This window comes from Cygnus atratus, chromosome 12, assembly GCF_013377495.2.
Source record: "Cygnus atratus isolate AKBS03 ecotype Queensland, Australia chromosome 12, CAtr_DNAZoo_HiC_assembly, whole genome shotgun sequence".
NCBI lineage: Eukaryota > Metazoa > Chordata > Aves > Anseriformes > Anatidae > Cygnus > Cygnus atratus.
This window is the reverse complement of record NC_066373.1, coordinates 5,136,888-5,154,117: the sequence shown is the minus strand read 5'-3', so window position 1 is coordinate 5,154,117 and position 17,230 is coordinate 5,136,888. Positions and strand designations below refer to the sequence as shown.

The 17,230-nt window shown below is 39.8% G+C and overlaps 1 protein-coding gene across 1 annotated transcript in view; it reads right to left on the bottom strand.

Moving 5' to 3' along the window:
• The window catches only part of PKD1L2 (polycystin 1 like 2), a 39,271-nt gene extending 26,032 nt beyond the window's left edge, over positions 1–13,239 (bottom strand). The window contains exons 1-12 of the mRNA XM_050713282.1: positions 12,852–13,239; positions 12,126–12,290; positions 8,762–8,947; positions 8,288–8,398; positions 7,701–7,848; positions 5,983–6,203; positions 4,920–5,324; positions 3,740–3,838; positions 2,950–2,999; positions 1,702–1,819; positions 869–1,076; positions 44–164 (exon numbers count right to left, since the gene is read on the bottom strand). Coding sequence (XP_050569239.1) covers positions 44–164; positions 869–1,076; positions 1,702–1,819; positions 2,950–2,999; positions 3,740–3,838; positions 4,920–5,324; positions 5,983–6,203; positions 7,701–7,848; positions 8,288–8,398; positions 8,762–8,947; positions 12,126–12,290; positions 12,852–13,239 — 2,220 coding nt within the window. The remainder of the gene's footprint in view (positions 1–43; positions 165–868; positions 1,077–1,701; positions 1,820–2,949; positions 3,000–3,739; positions 3,839–4,919; positions 5,325–5,982; positions 6,204–7,700; positions 7,849–8,287; positions 8,399–8,761; positions 8,948–12,125; positions 12,291–12,851) is intronic.
• Positions 13,240–17,230: the final 3,991 nt, after the last annotated feature.

Below are 17,230 nucleotides of genomic sequence, written 5' to 3'. Positions count from 1 at the left end.
TTTTTTGTGTGTGCAATATTTCTGACAAATCTGATGCTCTCACCTTGTTTTGGAATGTGTTATCTAAATACCAGTTATAATATATGGCCTGGGAGTCCTTCTGTCCAGAGACACTCAAAACAACTTCCTCACTAGCGTTCACTGGCTTGCAGTTTGCCTCACACCTATAAGGAAGTAAGGCAGTAGTTACAGGCAGTAACTGTATGAGATGTCATAGTCCTTGATGTTGTTTTAATCTTGTTTAATGAAAATCTGCAAAAGTCCTGTGATATATGTCCAGGTGACGTGACTCACAAATAGTGAAATACTCCATTTTAAAGCAAGAGGTTTAGGAACCTTCATCTCCATTTTCAACAAAGACTAAGGCGCAGAACCCAGGTGCTATTTATGTTCAAAAACTCATTCAGGCTCTCAAGTGAAGCCTACCTAATCTCCTAAAATTATTACATTAACAGACCATCGAAATGCCGGTGATGTTCCAGCTCCCCGAAGACCAGATTTTTAAAGCAGTAATGTGTATCTGGGTGCCTAGTAGGAATTTCAGACGTATCTTACAACTTTTACTCCTGTCATTTCAATGAGGTTCGCATATGGAAATCTCCAGCACTGAAAGGAGGTAGTGAGAGTCAAAATGCCTAAGAGGTTTGGGAAGAATATTACACAATTTATAAAAGGATTACATTCAGAAATGTGAACTGGAAAATGCAGCAAGACCCATTGTCTTTAATTCCTTTGATCGTAATAAATAAATGGATTTACAACAATTAGTAAATTATTACTACTATTATTATTAATGATAATTGTGGCCTTGCCCTAGATTTGTGTAGTAGTAATATTAAATAGTGAACACTAAGGTTTGAAAACAGACCTGATTTCTAGCTGTAGTTCTTGTTTTGCAGTCACATAGAGACATTGCTCATCCTGTTTCTCTTCATTCCCACGGTTTTGGACTGTAACCTTCACAGTCACTGCTGACTTTGGAGGAGGAAGGCAGGAAGGTGGGATTTGCACCTCTCGTTGGTTGGTTAAGATTATCTGGTGCTGCACGCATTCATTCCACTCAGGCCAGCAAGATCCTGCATGAACACTTCTTTTATTATTAGAATAATCGTAACATCCCATGTCCCATGTGAAGGACTTGCCCGACAGCAGCTCCAAAGAGCTTTATACAGTAAGCGAGTTTCCTTAACCCAATTTACGGAGTGGGTAACCAGAGTTCAAACTGATTTCTTCAAAATGATATATGAGGTCAGGGATAAATACGAGGACAGAACACAGATGTTCTGAATCTCAGTTCTGTTTTCAGCCATAAATGTTCTTGCATTACTTTTGATGCTAATTATTGCAGTTCTATTGAGACACATACCTTTCAAATGCCTAACTATTTAAGTCACTTGCAATTAGGTCTTCACTAGCGGGGTGAAGGCTTAGGATAGACAGATCTTGAAAAACTGAAACCTAGGAGCCGCCTTTGGGAAAAGACAGAACTGTGTACTATGCATTATTATACACCATGATTAGGTGGGTGTTAAAACCAGAATAAGGCAGAAGGATGTTCCACAGCAAGTGGCAAACTTTTATAAAGCCAGGTAGAGACTAAACCACCCCCTAGTCAGATTTTCACAGCTTGGTCTAACATGACAATGAGTTTAATGCTCATGAAATAGAAATTGGTGGAAAACTTTCAGGAAATGCACATACCACAGGACCAGAGGAAACTAGAATTAGTGCTGTTATCTGGCCAGCCAAGAGTAACAGTTGTGAAAGGATCCACGTGGCGACTCGGTTTAATATATATTTTGTTTTTTCTTTTGTAATCCTAAATAATAAGGAAATGTACCGGTTAGGAGAGTAGCATGTATAAACACATACATATCTTGTTTCATATAGAAATGAAAACGGTATGTAAGGTTAGACCCCAGATGCAGATCTGCAATTTAAATGATCTTTCTCTAACTAGTGTTTGTATGGGAGTAGAAGCTATGGGAATAGAAACAGATCACACAGAGAAATTATGTGTGGCAAGATATTCCCAAACTCACACCTGTTTAGGAGCCCAGCTCCTATTTTTAAAATTAATCCAGGTACTTAGGAAATTCCCATTACTTTTCCTCTTTTGGACCAAGACTTTTAAGTCTTGGACAATCATTTGTCTTCTAGTACATTTTCTAGTACCTCTCTTTTCTATCAGAATTGGATACATTACAGCTGTAGATAAAGAGAAGATGAAAGTAGCTGAATTTGTCTTCTTGTGCAACAAACTGTGATAAACTTTTGAATTAGTTTAATATTCCTCTGATGCAATATATTCTTACAGCCAATCTGTAAAGCGTGATGCCTTCTTGTGAAGCAGCGTGTCTCCCATAGCAGACATCTGTCTGCTAGAGTTATAGTTAAAAACTAGACCTTTGAGATGATAACAAAACATTATATCTAGCAATTCTCGATTTAACTTTGTGCAGCTGCTAGCAATTAGTGTATCATTAGTTTCTGAGCTTGCCATGAGCTGGAAATTTCTTTTTCAGAAAGTGACTTAAACATTCCAATACAGAAGCAGAAAACACTTGGAAATAATATAAAAATATATTAACTCTGCTTGCAAGATAGCCCCTCAAAGAAAAGTTCGCATTAGTCGCATAGATAATTTAAAAATTCATCTAATCACATTTCAACTTCCAAAACTGGATCACGGTGAAAAGTTCATTTTCTCTAATATTGGAATTGTTATTTGCAGACTTTTACAAACTGTAGGTTGAATGCCTGTGGACACATTTGTCTTGGAGATGTTTGGTGTAGATTCTGTGTTAAACTATTTAGGGCACAGAAAATCTAGTCCATAATCTAATATGTTGCTAATACCTGTTTTTAATATCTTCTGCAGCACTTTTACTAGCAAGAGGAATTTCTAAGCATTTCTATTTTAAAGAAAGATCTTTCAATAGTACTTACTTTTGTCTTTTGGGTATTTGTTTTGGAGCTGCCTTTTTCCTTAGCAGTACCTGTTCAATACAGAACAAAACAAAACAAAAACAAACAAACAAAAAAAAAACCAACACTATTTTATTGCTACCTATAAAGCTTTCAGACAGTCCTCAGTGAATTTACCTTAAATATTTGACTACAGGCACTCTGAAAGATAGGGCTATAAGACTCAGACTCCTGAATTGTGATAAACAGTGTATTTTCAGGAGGTAAAACTGTAACAAACTGTCACTATAAATACTATAAATAAGATCACTGTAATTCTTCAATCATAATGGTGTAAATCAAAATCAGTTCACAGAGGTTAAGAAGTTCAGTTGATGCACAGAGAAAAAATGAGGGAAAGTACTGGAAAGGTCTAAATACTAAAGTCAGTTTATTCCTGGTAAAATCTGCTTTTGTAAATGTATGCATGTGCCATCTAGAAGTGTTTACTGGCAGCAATTTATATGATTGCTGTGATGCAGATATTTCCTGGTTTTAGAGCTACATCCCAGGACACAAACTTCACTACTTAATTTTGAGGACAAATAGCAAATGTGGAATATGTTATATAGAGAGAGCGATGCTAATTTATGACCACTTCAAAGCCAGAGAATCTGCCTTCATCGTGAAGAAGCCTCCACAAAAGTTTTCAGCACTATTGCTGGAAAGAAAGCAATTACTAGATGCAAACCATAAACACACCATAAAATGCTCTGATTGCAAAAAGACATTTATATGGTAAAAAACAGCACTATCAGATAAATGCAATTACCTTCTTTATGAGAAGTGTTTGCCAGCACATTGATGAACCCAATATCCAGACTCATGTTTGAGAAGGCATTCATGGCCACCACTTTCACTAGGAAAGTACCTAGAGAAGACAAAAGACCAATTTAGAACAGCAGCAGACCAGTCCATGTTTGTGATGTAAAATCCAATACATTGAGAAAATCCTATTCTTTTCTCTTGGTTGGTTTTTGTTTTTATGAGTTTGCCACTGCCGGAAGGCTCTTCAGGGAATGGTCTTCCTCTTTATCTCAGGTTTTAACAACTCAGCTGCCCTTGTCCTAGCACTTGCAATGCTGTTCTTTGTCAGCTGGCTTTGATAATACAACAAAGAAATCTAGAGATGTGCTAGTATTGGAGTCCAAATGAGTTTAGACATCTTGAGAGAGCAGCTGTCTTGTTTTGCTTGAAGGGAAGGGACATTCAAATGCGTATAGGGAGGCCCATTAAAACTTCTAATATTGAATATTCTTAAAACATAAAGTGAAATCATAATTAGCTTCTGGTGTTCCAGCTTTGGCATGGGATTTGAATAGTTCATTAGAGGAGAAAACTTTTTTATCTTCTGCCACTGAATTAACTCTTAAGGACAGTCTCCCTAATCCCATATTTTAAAGGCTTTGAATTCTTCATAATGAAAAGAAGAAAATGCTAAAAAGCTTATTCATAAGTCCAACAAAAACTATGTGTTGGAGACTGATGTGTAGATGAGGATGGAGCTCCCTTTTTTCTTTGTCATCCATACTGAGAACTTCTCAGGTTTGTTATTACCTTAGTGTGAAAAGGAGTATAAAGTTGAAAAAGTTACACGTATGGACAAACTGGAGGAAAATGCTTTGTGAGTCAGGAAAATGTCTTCATTTATACTTGAATCAGGTACAGTCATGAAAAAATGACTGGTTCACTACATCTTTTTAATTGCAAAATTCATGTGAAACTTTGCTTTCCGTCTCCTTATGGACACCCATTTGCCAGTTCCGTTTTTTTAGCTCGCTTAAAGGCCAGTGCTGTTCATACACTTCTACAGGACAGGTTTAAATGGTTAGAAAAGTTATCTAATTCAGCTGTAAGTTATTGTCCCCTAGCCCAGGGTGCTGTGCCTGTTTATGTGAACTCCCCCACTCAGTTGTGAGTGTCTTAGAAACAGAGATGTCAACATGTTGTACCTTCAGAGTGCATGGGAATGAAGTATGTTTGAGGTTCCCCTGCAGGGCTGTCTTCCTCGTGAGAGTGCGTTTCATTAGATCCAACCACCTCAAACTTCAGCTTATCTGGGGCACCATGAGGAACAGAGACGTTTATCTCCAGAGTCTCCCCCAGGTGCAGAGTGTGAGAAGCTAACGCAGCCTGAAGACCAGAGACTGGCTCAATTAAGTGAACAGCAATGCTCCCAGAGATCACTGATGCAGTGGTGTTGCTGGATGCTCGGATTTCCAGCCGATGCATCCCAGGACCCAGCAGCTCTTGAGCGGCACTGTCAAGTGTCAGATTGTGAGGGAGAATTCCTTCCTTTGCACTGGATTCAGCGAGTGTCACGTTATCTGCTAGTACAGTGTAGGTCACTCCGTTACCTGCAAAAAGACAGATCAAAATTTCTCACGGCCTACGTAATAGGCAATCCACTTCTAGCTGCTTTGTGCAGCATTTAGGTGTTTACAAAGGAGCCATAAGAGTACTGCAGCAATGCAGTTAGTTTGAATAAAGTCACTTTTGGTGCCTTTGTGCCCATTTGGCTCCCTATGGAAATCTGACTCTTTTCTGCTGGGAGTGCTAAGGCAGTCAAGAGAGTTCAAACACATGCTACTGAATTTCACTTTTTAAGCATGTGGATCCCAGGAGCTTGAAGTGACCACAAAATACACAGTAACAAATATGGCCTGCTCAGTGGGGAATCCTCTTACCCTCTGCTAGAGAGGCATTTCTGTGCATTCCTAACTTCAAATGCAGAAATACTACTACTGGCTTTATGTGGATTCACATGACTGAAGTTGTGGTCATACTTTGTCAGATCTGTGAAGAGGGTAAAAAAGGTTTGTGCTCATGTTCAAAATACCTCTGAGAAAGAACCCCTCCAAGGGAGCCGAGAGCATTCAGTTGCAGAAATGCAATGATTAGACGGAAATCATTCACTAAAAAGGATTGTTTTGTGTAATGAAAATCCTGCTTCTGTCCCATGGGTAGGATCATATTTAGCCTGCCATTTAACGCATGCAGAGTAATGAAGCTCACCTCCGTTGAGTTCAACTTGGATCCATAACACCTCCCCGTAGAGTGTTCGGCAGTGAGAGCCGTTCCCAGATTCGTACTGGCTGTAGCACCCGGTAAGGCTTAGTTCGTCCATCTTGTCTTGAACAGTCACCCGCCTCTGTGCTGTCACATGCCACTCGCTGGTGGTGCACTCCACAAAAACTGTGAACTCCCCAGGAGATGAATATCTGTATGTGACACTGCTGGCCAGTCTAGAACAGAAGGAGAACAGCTGCTTGTGGAAAACTGTCCTGGAAAGTCTTGAGCCTTACATGCTAACGGTGGTCACAGTTCCCAGATTTCTAACCTGGCTCAGGAGACTGGAAATGAACATGACTGTTCACACTAGAGCATGTAGCAGTGCCCTCGATTTCTCTATTCTTTATTTCATTCCTGATTTATCTTCTTTTGGATACATCAGTGGAAGCTGAGGCTACTCAGCGTTTTGTCAGATCTCAAACCTTGCTATTTTATTTTGCTCTGTGTGTGTGCGACTGCCATGCTGGAAAAATGTCTCCACTTCCTGGGTCTGGTACAGCTCCAGTAGTGGTAGTAACAGGACATGAATGGATACGAAGAAGTCTGCAGCAGCTGCTATTACTGCTAACAAGCATCAGGAGATGGTAAAAAGAACCTAAGGATATCCTTCTTGAATGACATGCACCGTAGAAGGCAAAGAGGTATTACTCCTGACACTATTCTCTCTGAACTATCATGGTGACACCTAGTAAATGCAAAAAAGTAATAATAATAATTTAAAAAAGAATAGATCCAGACGTCATCCTTGACAATGTGTATTTTTTATTCTCTGTTTTAATGAAGTAAAATGTTTCTTTCTAACTGGATTTCAGAAACATGGCATTGACAAGACAGGAACAGAAAAAGCAGCCCCTGCAAGAGTGGGTATCAAACTGAATGCAGAAAACAGATAAGCATGACTGCTGGCCGTAGGTGAAGTAAAAGGGCCTCCCATAAAACCAGCAAGCCTCAGCTTACAGCTAGCAAGCATATTTCACTTAAAGGCTCCCTATTAAAGATTTTGTTCCTATTCTTTACAGCTACAAGCTTGTGTCTGTAGCTCTGAGGGAATGTTTTCTATTTCTAGTATATTATGGCTTTTTGGTTTTCATTCTTTCTACTCTTATTTTTCTAGTTGGGATTCCATTAGAAGAGAAATAAATTTCTAGATTCATATTATGTCGTGCCTAGCACTAGGACAATACAAAATCTGACTTTTAAATCCAGCAGAGAAGTGTTTGATCTTTCAAACACACAATTTTTATGCAATTAAAAGAAAAATTCCAGAATTCCACTGTATTCTTTTTAAATGTTATCAAAAATACTCCTTAAAAATACTCTTAAAAAATAACACTTGCCTATTTCTTTGGCAATTACTGACATTTTTTTTCAGTAATTTTGTGTGCTAGGGATCTGTATTCAATTCCATTAGTAAGAAATAGGAATCACTTGTAAGAAATAGGAATCACTTGTCACGATAAGCAGAAGAAAGATTGTGGTTGGCAGCTTGACATAACATTTTATATTTATTTCAAAACAGGTTTCTGCAGAATCCAAGTATCTTGTATGTATGGTCTGTTATCAGTCTGATTAATTTTTGACATCTCATCTTGAAACATTCAATGAAATGCAAGCAGTGAAATTTGCTCTTTGTCTGATGATGTGTAAAGGACTCATCTTACGTTAGAGGGTAGTAAGGATCAACTGTGTGGCCATCTCCAGTGCTGATGATACAGGAAAGGTTGCCAGAGTATGGGGAGAGCAGCCAGTTCAAAGTGACTGTGATGTTTTCAAAGATAAAGCATGTATCTGTTACAACCAGCTGCAGACCTGTAAAACATAATGACAGCATTCAGTGCCATTGTTTGTCTGTGATTCTTACATAACTCAATTGTTTTTCATGTATTGTTGAGAACAGGCCTTCTCCAAAGCAGAGTTGATACTGCTGCCAATTTGAGTGCATTAGTGGCATGACTGGGAGCTGATTCTTCTCCATATCTACTGGTCAAGATTCATGTTAGAACATAATTTTATTTGCTTGTTTTATGTGTCTGAATTTCCTGGCTTTGTGTCCTATCAAAAACCCTCTGGAGCTGTCAGTTAAGAGAGGAAAGCTACATTTTTGTGCCTTCAATACTTTGAGTGGTCACCACTCTTCCAGATTCTTCTTTGAGGATGGAACAGGGATTTTCAAGATAAATCTTATGCTCACAATGTTGCAGCAAAGTGCAGAACAGGCTTTTGGTGTTGACAGCCCTCTCCCACTTACCTTCCTTGCAGTGGTATTGAACAGACAAATAGCTTCCTGAAGATGGGCAAGGGTCTCCAAAGAAAGCGCCGTCTGCTGACACCTGGCAGGCCTGAAGACCATGACACTGTCCTGGAAAGAAGTTTTACATGAATTAGTGTTTTTTGTCTTTGACTGTCATAACAGCTCAGGTGAGAGATGATTACTGAAACAAGAACACCAGCGAGGGGAGCAATGTTTTGTCACTGATTTCTAGACAAAATCCTACAGCACTTTGACTTCAGTATGTTTCTTATTGCCTGGTTTTTCTTAGCACTGTTCCCTCCTTCCCATTTAGCCTTCTGTGGGACCCTCCTCCATCTCAGAAGTTCTTTGTGATTCTCTTCATTTTAGGAATAATATACTTTTCCATTCACTAAAGCTACTGAAATACAAGATGAAATGCTTTAGGGACCAGGAATGTATTGTATGACAAACAATGCCATAAGATACTACCTGCTACTTCGTCTTTGACACTGATCCAGCTACAGTCTTCATCTGTATCATACTGGAGAGGGGTTTCCAATACACAGTAGTGAGGGGTCTTCCGTCCATAGAAGGTCTCTCCAATTTGGATAACTTCTCCTGACCCACACTGTACAGTGGCATTGTAATTATCACAAGCAATGCTCTGACCAGATTCTATTAGGGGGAAAAAAATCAGAATTAACTTTTTGAATTTCTGAAAAGTCCTGCTACAGTTCTCCATATCCTTCTTTTTTGTTATTATTATTTTTGTTTTATTTTTCTTCCTTTTAAGCTAAACAATACTGAAAATGGAAAAATGAACAAAGCATCAAATATTTTTCCATTTTGGAAATCCGAAAAAATAGATTTATGCTCTTTACCGTCTTAAACAAAAATTTGAGAACAGTTTTAATAAAAGAAAACATTTTAAATAAAAAAATAAACATACTTTTGTGGGAAACACTTAGCATTTGTTTGACCTGTAGTACTGGAAGGTTTAAAGTTACTTTTTACTTCAGAAACCCTTGTGGCAGTGTGTGATTTGCATGATACTCAGATAATTGCGCTGGAGAAGATCTGGCATATTAAGTACAGGACCTGATCCCATTTCTGCTACAGAGGCACCTTTGTTCCTGTGCAATATTCAACTGACATCATTTAGCAGGACTGTTAAAATGAGTAAGGTCATATCTCTAAAAGCATATACCTTATTCCTTGATTAATCTGGGACAGTTAATTATCTTTCAGAATTCTTGGTATCCTGTAGTAATCAGGATACGTAATACCCTGAAGAAGGGTATGCAAAAGGCTGTTCTCATATGGGAGTGTTGCAAAAGAATGTTTCTGTTTCAGCTGTCTCAGCTTTAAATACATTGTCCTCCAACTGCTGTTTTGATCATTCCCCTTAAGCACGTTGATTAACAGAGCCAATGTGTGCACACTGCAGTAATTGTGTGCTATTGTTATTTAAAGCTAAATCTAAGCCTGGCTGTAGCTATAGCAACATGATCAGTTTATAGGTTAGAGCTCTCTAAATAAGCTTGAAAAATAACTTACTGTTATATTCTAATACAGGCTATTATCTCATGCATTTATTTGTTCTTTACTTTACATAAAGCGTTCCCATAGTATTTGCTGTCTCCGCAACTTTTACATGTAAAACTGTCCAGAACTGGGTTTGTGTTCTTATGGACAGTCCCTGTTCAATCTGTATATTTTTGCTACATCAAATTCCTAACGTACGGAGCACCAAATGCTCAGATAGAAGTAGTAAGAACAGTGAACTGAACTAAGGAAAGTTTTCACTTGAGTTGAGAAACACGATTCTAGGACAGAGACAAAGAGCAGATGAAGGCAGAATGCTGTCTGTCTGCTTAATAGTTTTTGCACACATAAACATCTCAAGTGATCAAGTAAACGAGGTTATCAGGAATCAGAGAGGTTCAGTTCAACTAGTGATCCCATTTGGAGCTACCTGCACGTTCAAAACCTGTGAGGTTTTGAACTCGATGTTACTGTGAACCAAGTCTTGCAGTAACTGAGTGTGAGGGAGTCAAACACCACTGTGCCCATTTTACAGAAACACCAAAGCACTGTCAGGCTGTGCGAACCTCCAAACGTTCAGCACCCAGAGGAATTAATGAAAAGAATGTCCCTGTTTCTTTCGGATATTAGATCAAATTCCTTGCATGCAAAGCTAGTAAAAGAGGAGTCTATTATTGAAATATGCATGTGTATTAGTGGATATGGGCTGTAGATAAGGAAACCAAGGCTGTAATTGCTTTAATCTGTTCACAGTTTCCTGGGTAATGGAATGACGGGTAGGCATCATTGTTCAATAATGCAGACTCTCTTTGAATTTAATGGGCTATAAGTCAGATCCTATGGTAACAGATGGTAGCTTCCTTACAAACAGACAGTTGTCTACCATGTTGTAATGGAAAAATGATGTTAGTCTGGTTTTGCATGGAAAATAAGCTTAAGGCATCATGCTGTCTGCCAGTTTCCTCTCCCCCAATCATTTTTAAGGTCCGTCATCTTCAACCAAATTTGATGTATAGACATAAACCTCGAAACACCCTAAAATTTCATGAAAATCAATAGGTAGGTGGAAGAGAAAGAGCTGTATCAGTGCCTCTGCTAGGAATAAAGATCATAACCCAGCATTTATCTTTTCCATGATGGGATTCAGCTGCCTGCAGGTACAGCCGGAGCTCTGAAGCTGCTGCAGAACTGCAGGGACGGAGGGAAAAGTATCTGGAGAGGCAGAAAGCGCTGGGAGTGAACTGGGAGAGCTGAGGGGGAGGATAAGGAGGGGATGTGGAACAAGAGATCAGGACAGGAATCAAGTCATTATTAGTTTTGCTGATTGTGGAATGATTTGTTAATCATGTCAGAGGTAGTACCGTACTGGACCAGGGCAGCAGCACTGCTATGGCTTGTGATAACCTGGATTTGCATACTGCATTTGAAGACTATTTATATTAGTGAGTCTACAGCCACACCTGCCTTCAGGTGCTTGTGACCTTAGTTCCAGTTTTAAATGCCTGGTTTACGTGCAAAGTGCGAGGAACACAAATTCCCCTCGTATCTATGTGTCGAATGGGATCATACTGCCAGCATTCCTTTCCAGGACTGTTCCAAGCCGCAGCTCCAGGGACACAATGTCTGTACTTTTTTCTATCTAAACACTAAAATGCCACCAGGAGGGACAAGCTCCTGTCTGTTTCCTTGTCCTGGGGAAACCCTCAAACTTCACCTGATAGGAGGGTCTGAACAAGAAAAACTTGTTCTCACTTTTGCTTGCTCCAGGCTGCTAGAAAAGTTATCTCTGGAAGCCCAGCTGTATTTTTGCTTCCGTGACAAATTATTTTGATGGTCTTGCCTTGGCCCATATTTATGATTACGAGTTTAGATACAGAGCAGTCATACTGGTTCCACCTCGCTCAGGTACTGTGGTGGTATGGCAGTTCATATATGCAAACATGCTGTTATGCACTGCTCAAACCGTCTTTAAAGTAGTTTATGTATACAGTAGACATGGACAACTCCACATTTCAATTCACTCTCAGATCTGTTTCTATTTTGTTAGTCCTCTGTTGGAAACCTGGAATTCACAGGCTAGTTGCTGAGCACCTACAGCTCCCAGTGATTTTAGGGTTCTTCCTTTCTTTGGATCAGATCATCAACAAAGTGGAAAAAGAGCCCCTGATGGGGTTTACCATTTTTTTGCTTGTTCATTTTTAATAAGCTTTAGGTTATTGCACAGCCACTTTGAAAGAAACAAGACCACTTATGCACAGTTGTGAATACAGTATGCTCATGTCTTAGATCCAGCCGTTGTGTATCTTACCAAACTCACAAATGAAGTCAAATTCCTGGCTGCAGTTTTCAGTCACACTCCACTGATACTTGGCATTCTTTAGGATGTACCCACATGTGGATGAGAAAGAAGATGGCTGATCCTTGTACCAGTTACTGTAGCTTATATTTGAGGTGTCCAGCCAAATCATTGACCCTGTGAACAAAGTAATCATTTCCTGAGTGTTTATTTTCCACAGTAACACAACTAAGGAGTCAGAGCCTGCAGAGTGAGACTGTATCCCTGCTCCTACTCAAGCAAAGACGGTTTTGTCTGAATAGAGATCTTCAATTTCATTTTACATATAATCTGATATAGCCACTAAAAAAGACACCACTGCTTCCCCCATGCTCCCAGCCTCCAAATTCCACCATTCCCTTGCATCAGATCTTGCAGCATCTCCTAGCGTGATGAATTAGCTCAGCTTGCTTGTCCACTGGAGAACCAACCCAGCACATCTTTTTAACTGGGTTAGCCAGCTGATCTAATTCACCATGTGTTTGCACAAGCACAAGATCCCACGGAAAAGGTGACAACATGCAACTGAGAAGTGAAGCACACAGCTAGAACATCTTAATAGAAAACTGAAGTTACAGCTACAAAAGACATTGTTTTTTCAGCAGGTGTCTATAGGGATTGACTGCATTTGCTGTCATGGTAAGTAAGCATCATGGGCTGGTACAGTTTTAAAGAAGACATGATTTCAAAATCACCTACCGTCAGTAGTTTCATTCAGCAAGGAGTTTGAGATCAGTCCTATCCACCATTCCTGATCCTCGGCAATATGCTTCTGCAAGAACTCTTGAGTTTCGTCGTTTTCAATAAAGACAAGGTGCCCCCCTCCTCTCTCGCACCATCTCTGGGCACTTCTGAAGGATCGCTGGAGTCTAACAAACTCATAGCATGAGTGGTTGAAAGCTAGCTGATACTTTGAGCAAGGGATTCCTTCCTCAACTGTTGTCTCCTCCACAGCCAAACATACAGCAAGAAAAATTAGAACTGTGATCCCAAGCCACATTTTCAGCTCAGTGCCCCATGTAGCACTGGTGTTGCTTATCACATCACCACTCTTTTTGCTGCCTTCTTCAAAAGCTTGAGTTGTCATCCTTGTCATGTCATCAGTATTCCTCCTTCCTCTTTACTGTTTGCAACAACAGCAGCAATAGAACGTGGAACAGATTGCTTGTAATATATAATGGCAATTGCGTCTGAGGATACACACAACCGGTGTTGATACTAAGTCACTGCAATGGCCATTGTGAGGCCTATTGTGTAAAGGTGTCATTCCACATGAAGTCAGGTTGAAGAGAAGCCATTACAGGATTGCTTTCCTGGTGAGCAGAGAAGATAAGGTTGATGTATGCTGTTACTGGACATATGCAAAAGTGAGATAAAGCTCCTCCATCAAAGGTGTCATTGTGTGAGCATTAAAGCTGGATGTCTTCACAACAACAATGAGATACAACAGTAAGAATGAGAGAAGGATGAGGGAAATAAGAAACACAAGGAATCATGAAATGGGAAAACACACGGTGTTCCTCTAGATGCATTTAATTGTTTTGGATTACTTTGGTTTTAATAATTATTATTGTTTCAGTGTGATTATTTGAGGTGCTTCTTTTGGATGCTAATGCGATGCCTATAATTACTGATCATTCATCCTGGCCACCTGTTTACACATCCTGAGATTAACCTCAGCTGTTCCAAGTAGGATGTATTTTGAAGTGTTGTGTCTGTTTAGAATTACACACCCCATGTGAAATGTTCCCATCTTCCCTTAAAAGCTAAGCTGCTTAACTCTACAGAGCTACTTCACTTATACCTGCTCGGAGGTAGAAGACAAGGCTAGAAGTTAATACAGTGATTTGGAAATGGTGGAAGTACTGCCTTCATCATCAGAACTAGTTGGGAGCCATATGTGGACATTGCAAAGGCTGCTGATGGACTTTGTGAAGCCAGTCCAGCAGCATTTTGGAGCTGAAATCCCTAAGTACTTCTGAACTTCCTTACAAAAGGTACCTGCCAGGCTTACAAGGCCACTGGATTAGCAGAAACAGTACAAATAAGGATCTGTAGCTGTTGTGATCCTCATGTCCTCGGCATTACCTCCACTGAATTTGATGCAACTATTATTAATTTATATCACCACGACTTGACACTGAAAGAACATGCATTTATATTTGGATGGGGCTCAGTGAGCCAGGAGCTGCATCACAGAGATGCAGGAAGCAGTGATCCTCGCTTGAATTCCTGCACTGCAGAAATGCCACCGGCATTGCACTATTGACCTGAAGGTAATGCACTTATCTCAGAGTATGCCAGCCCAGCTCTGACTATCTGAAGCTTTCTTACAGAGTAAAGTATGTGCACTGTATCCAGTAAACATTTAAGAATTGTCTTCAGTCCCAAGCCTTTCTTGACCTCCACTTCATAGTCAGTCACCTTGCTCAGCTGGATAAAGCAGAATTATGATCGTGTGTTCAAGAGAAAATTCATGGGTAATTATTTAATGGGTAGGACAATTGCAGAGGAGTAGAGGAAAGGGGAAGAAAATGCCCTGTGATGGAAGGACAGTAACTATGCTAGATGTCCCCCCTCCCACTGAACTTGATAATAGACTTATCTCAGCTATGGAACCCTTGGACCAGATCCCGCAGGAATTTCTGTCTGATTAATAGAGAGGGCTGATGCAGCAGCTGAGATACAAACATTCAGCCTGGGTTTGCCGCCTCTGAGGATGGCCGGTCCGTACTCTGATTATCTGATGGATCTGGCCCAGGCAGTGCCCAGGTACCCCTCCCTTTCCTGGAAGAGACCCTGTAACTGTGGTTATCAGCTGGTTCTGCTGAAACAGTTGATAACCTGTTGTGGAGTTTGCCCGCAGATTAGCAATCCCTTTTGGGCTGCATACAAAACCTTATAGGTGTCAGTTTGGGACTTCCCACACTATTGCAAAAGTCAGAGCTGAGGACAGCTGCTGGTCAGAGTTTACCACTGCGTATTTTCGTGATGTTCCCTTCAGATTGCTTGCTTCTTCTTGGGCCATGCTGACTTGCCTGGCTTTGGAGAAGCTGGCAGAAAGCCCTTCCATTTTGGCTTCTTACATATGAGAAACACAGCCTGTTTCTGAAAACATAGGTATGAAGAAGGAGGCTGTACATAAAGGTATCTGACTCAGTGATATTGAGTATTTCCAGTAAGTGCCATTGACTGGAGTGATGGATCGATTCTGTAGCATTGTCCGGTTCTCTCTCTGCAACTGGAAATCTGAATACATGAACATACTGCTAAAAATGCCAGAGTTGGAGGTGCCACAGGCTGTCCTCTGTGGATCTGCTCCAAAGCCATTGAAGTTAATGGAAGCCTTGTCTCTGGCCTTGATGGATTTTGAAACATGCCCCCAGAAGGACAACTAATGTTTGGAAATGTCTACAAATGAAGCCAAGCTGTCCAAGTGAGCCTACAGTTAGCAATTTCTACAGCACTGTGATTTTTTTTTCCTAATCTACAGTTGCTCTATGTAACTCTTCAACTGCCTGCAGCAGATGGGGAATGAAAGAAAGATAGTTTTCCTCTTTCAGTTTGTTGACTTCATACCTTTTAGTGTCACTAAAGCAGGCTGTCAGTTTATTCTGTTTACCACAAGGAAAAGAAAAGCATTTACAGAAAATAAAATACTGCTTTAAAACCATCAAAATTAGCAACCAGGGTCCTCAAGAAGAGAGAAAATTCCTGAAAGCCCTTTTCACTCATAACTGAAAAATGGCTCGATTTCAAATAGTGCTGCTTGAATTCACCATTTTGTAGGAAACTTGTTTTTTTTTTGCATTCTTCTTCAACAGAAGCACATTTTTAATTAGTTTTCTTATGCCAGAAGTCCACATGGGAGCTTCACAGATAATGGTTTATTTATTATTATTATTTTTTCCTGCTTGCCTTTGTGTAAGTGGCTATTAAATTTAAGAATTTAAAGAGTTTAAATAGTTTAAGAAGTTACTTAAAGTGTTTTTTTTTTTAACCAACTTTGAGCCCCTCACATATATCCAAGACTAGTTCATTTCTGTTCAGGTATAGCTGGCTGCCTGAACGACTGATGTAGCAACCACCCTTAAAGCACGTGTTATGTACCAGTGACTTAAACTAAAACATATTCACCAGCAGAAATGGGGCTTGCAAGGCAATTGTGCTTTGCAAAGCAATTGTGCTTTGCAAGCTTTGACTAGAAATTAGTGACAAAGGTTTCTCAATATTTTCACACCCTCACTCCAAGCTGTGGTAAAGCTATGAATAAGTCCTTTGTTTGTGAACTCTGTTGCGCCTGTTGGAATAAGTCTTTCGTTTTTCCCAGAAATGTTACAGGGGGCCCTGCAGATTTCTCAGAGTCCTAACTTGCCCTTATGAGTTACACCAGATGGTGGCCATAAAGAGAAAGTTTCTTTGGCAAAGCACTGTGCTATATAAAACATCACAAAAGGCAATGATGAATGATTTATTCCTAGTTTTCAAAGGACGCTTCAAGGTTTATTAATTTGTTGTTGTTGTTGGAAATAGAAGCTGTTGAGGTGAAAGAAAACTGAAGCATATTTTATTAATGATGCACACACACACAAAAAAAAAGATATTAACAAAAAAGTGGCTTGCATTGAGATTCTGTAAGGAAATCTTCTAGGTGGTCTTCACTACTCCTAAGAATTGAACCCCTTAAAACTGTCTCAGATTTGGTAGCCAAATCTCAAAATACTCATAATCACTTTTTTTTCTTTTTTTTAAATCTAAGCTTATGTATTTCAATGATATGCCATTTGCAATGCTTAGCTTTATATGCCTAAATTCTTACAGATCAGGATGATGAGCACACACAGTGCTTATCTAACGTACGTATGTGTGGTAGGCTTGCCTTGACACCTTTGCAGATCAGCTTTTCACACCCCAAACTAGACACCTACCACTGAGTGGCATATCTGGGGGGAAAAAAAAGAAAAAAAAGTCTTATTCAGCATAAACAAGTTCTATAGCTCAGGACACCCTGAATCCAACTGCAAATTTCTCCATGACCAGTTGCTGCTATTAGTAGAATGTGGCTCTTTCATAAGGCT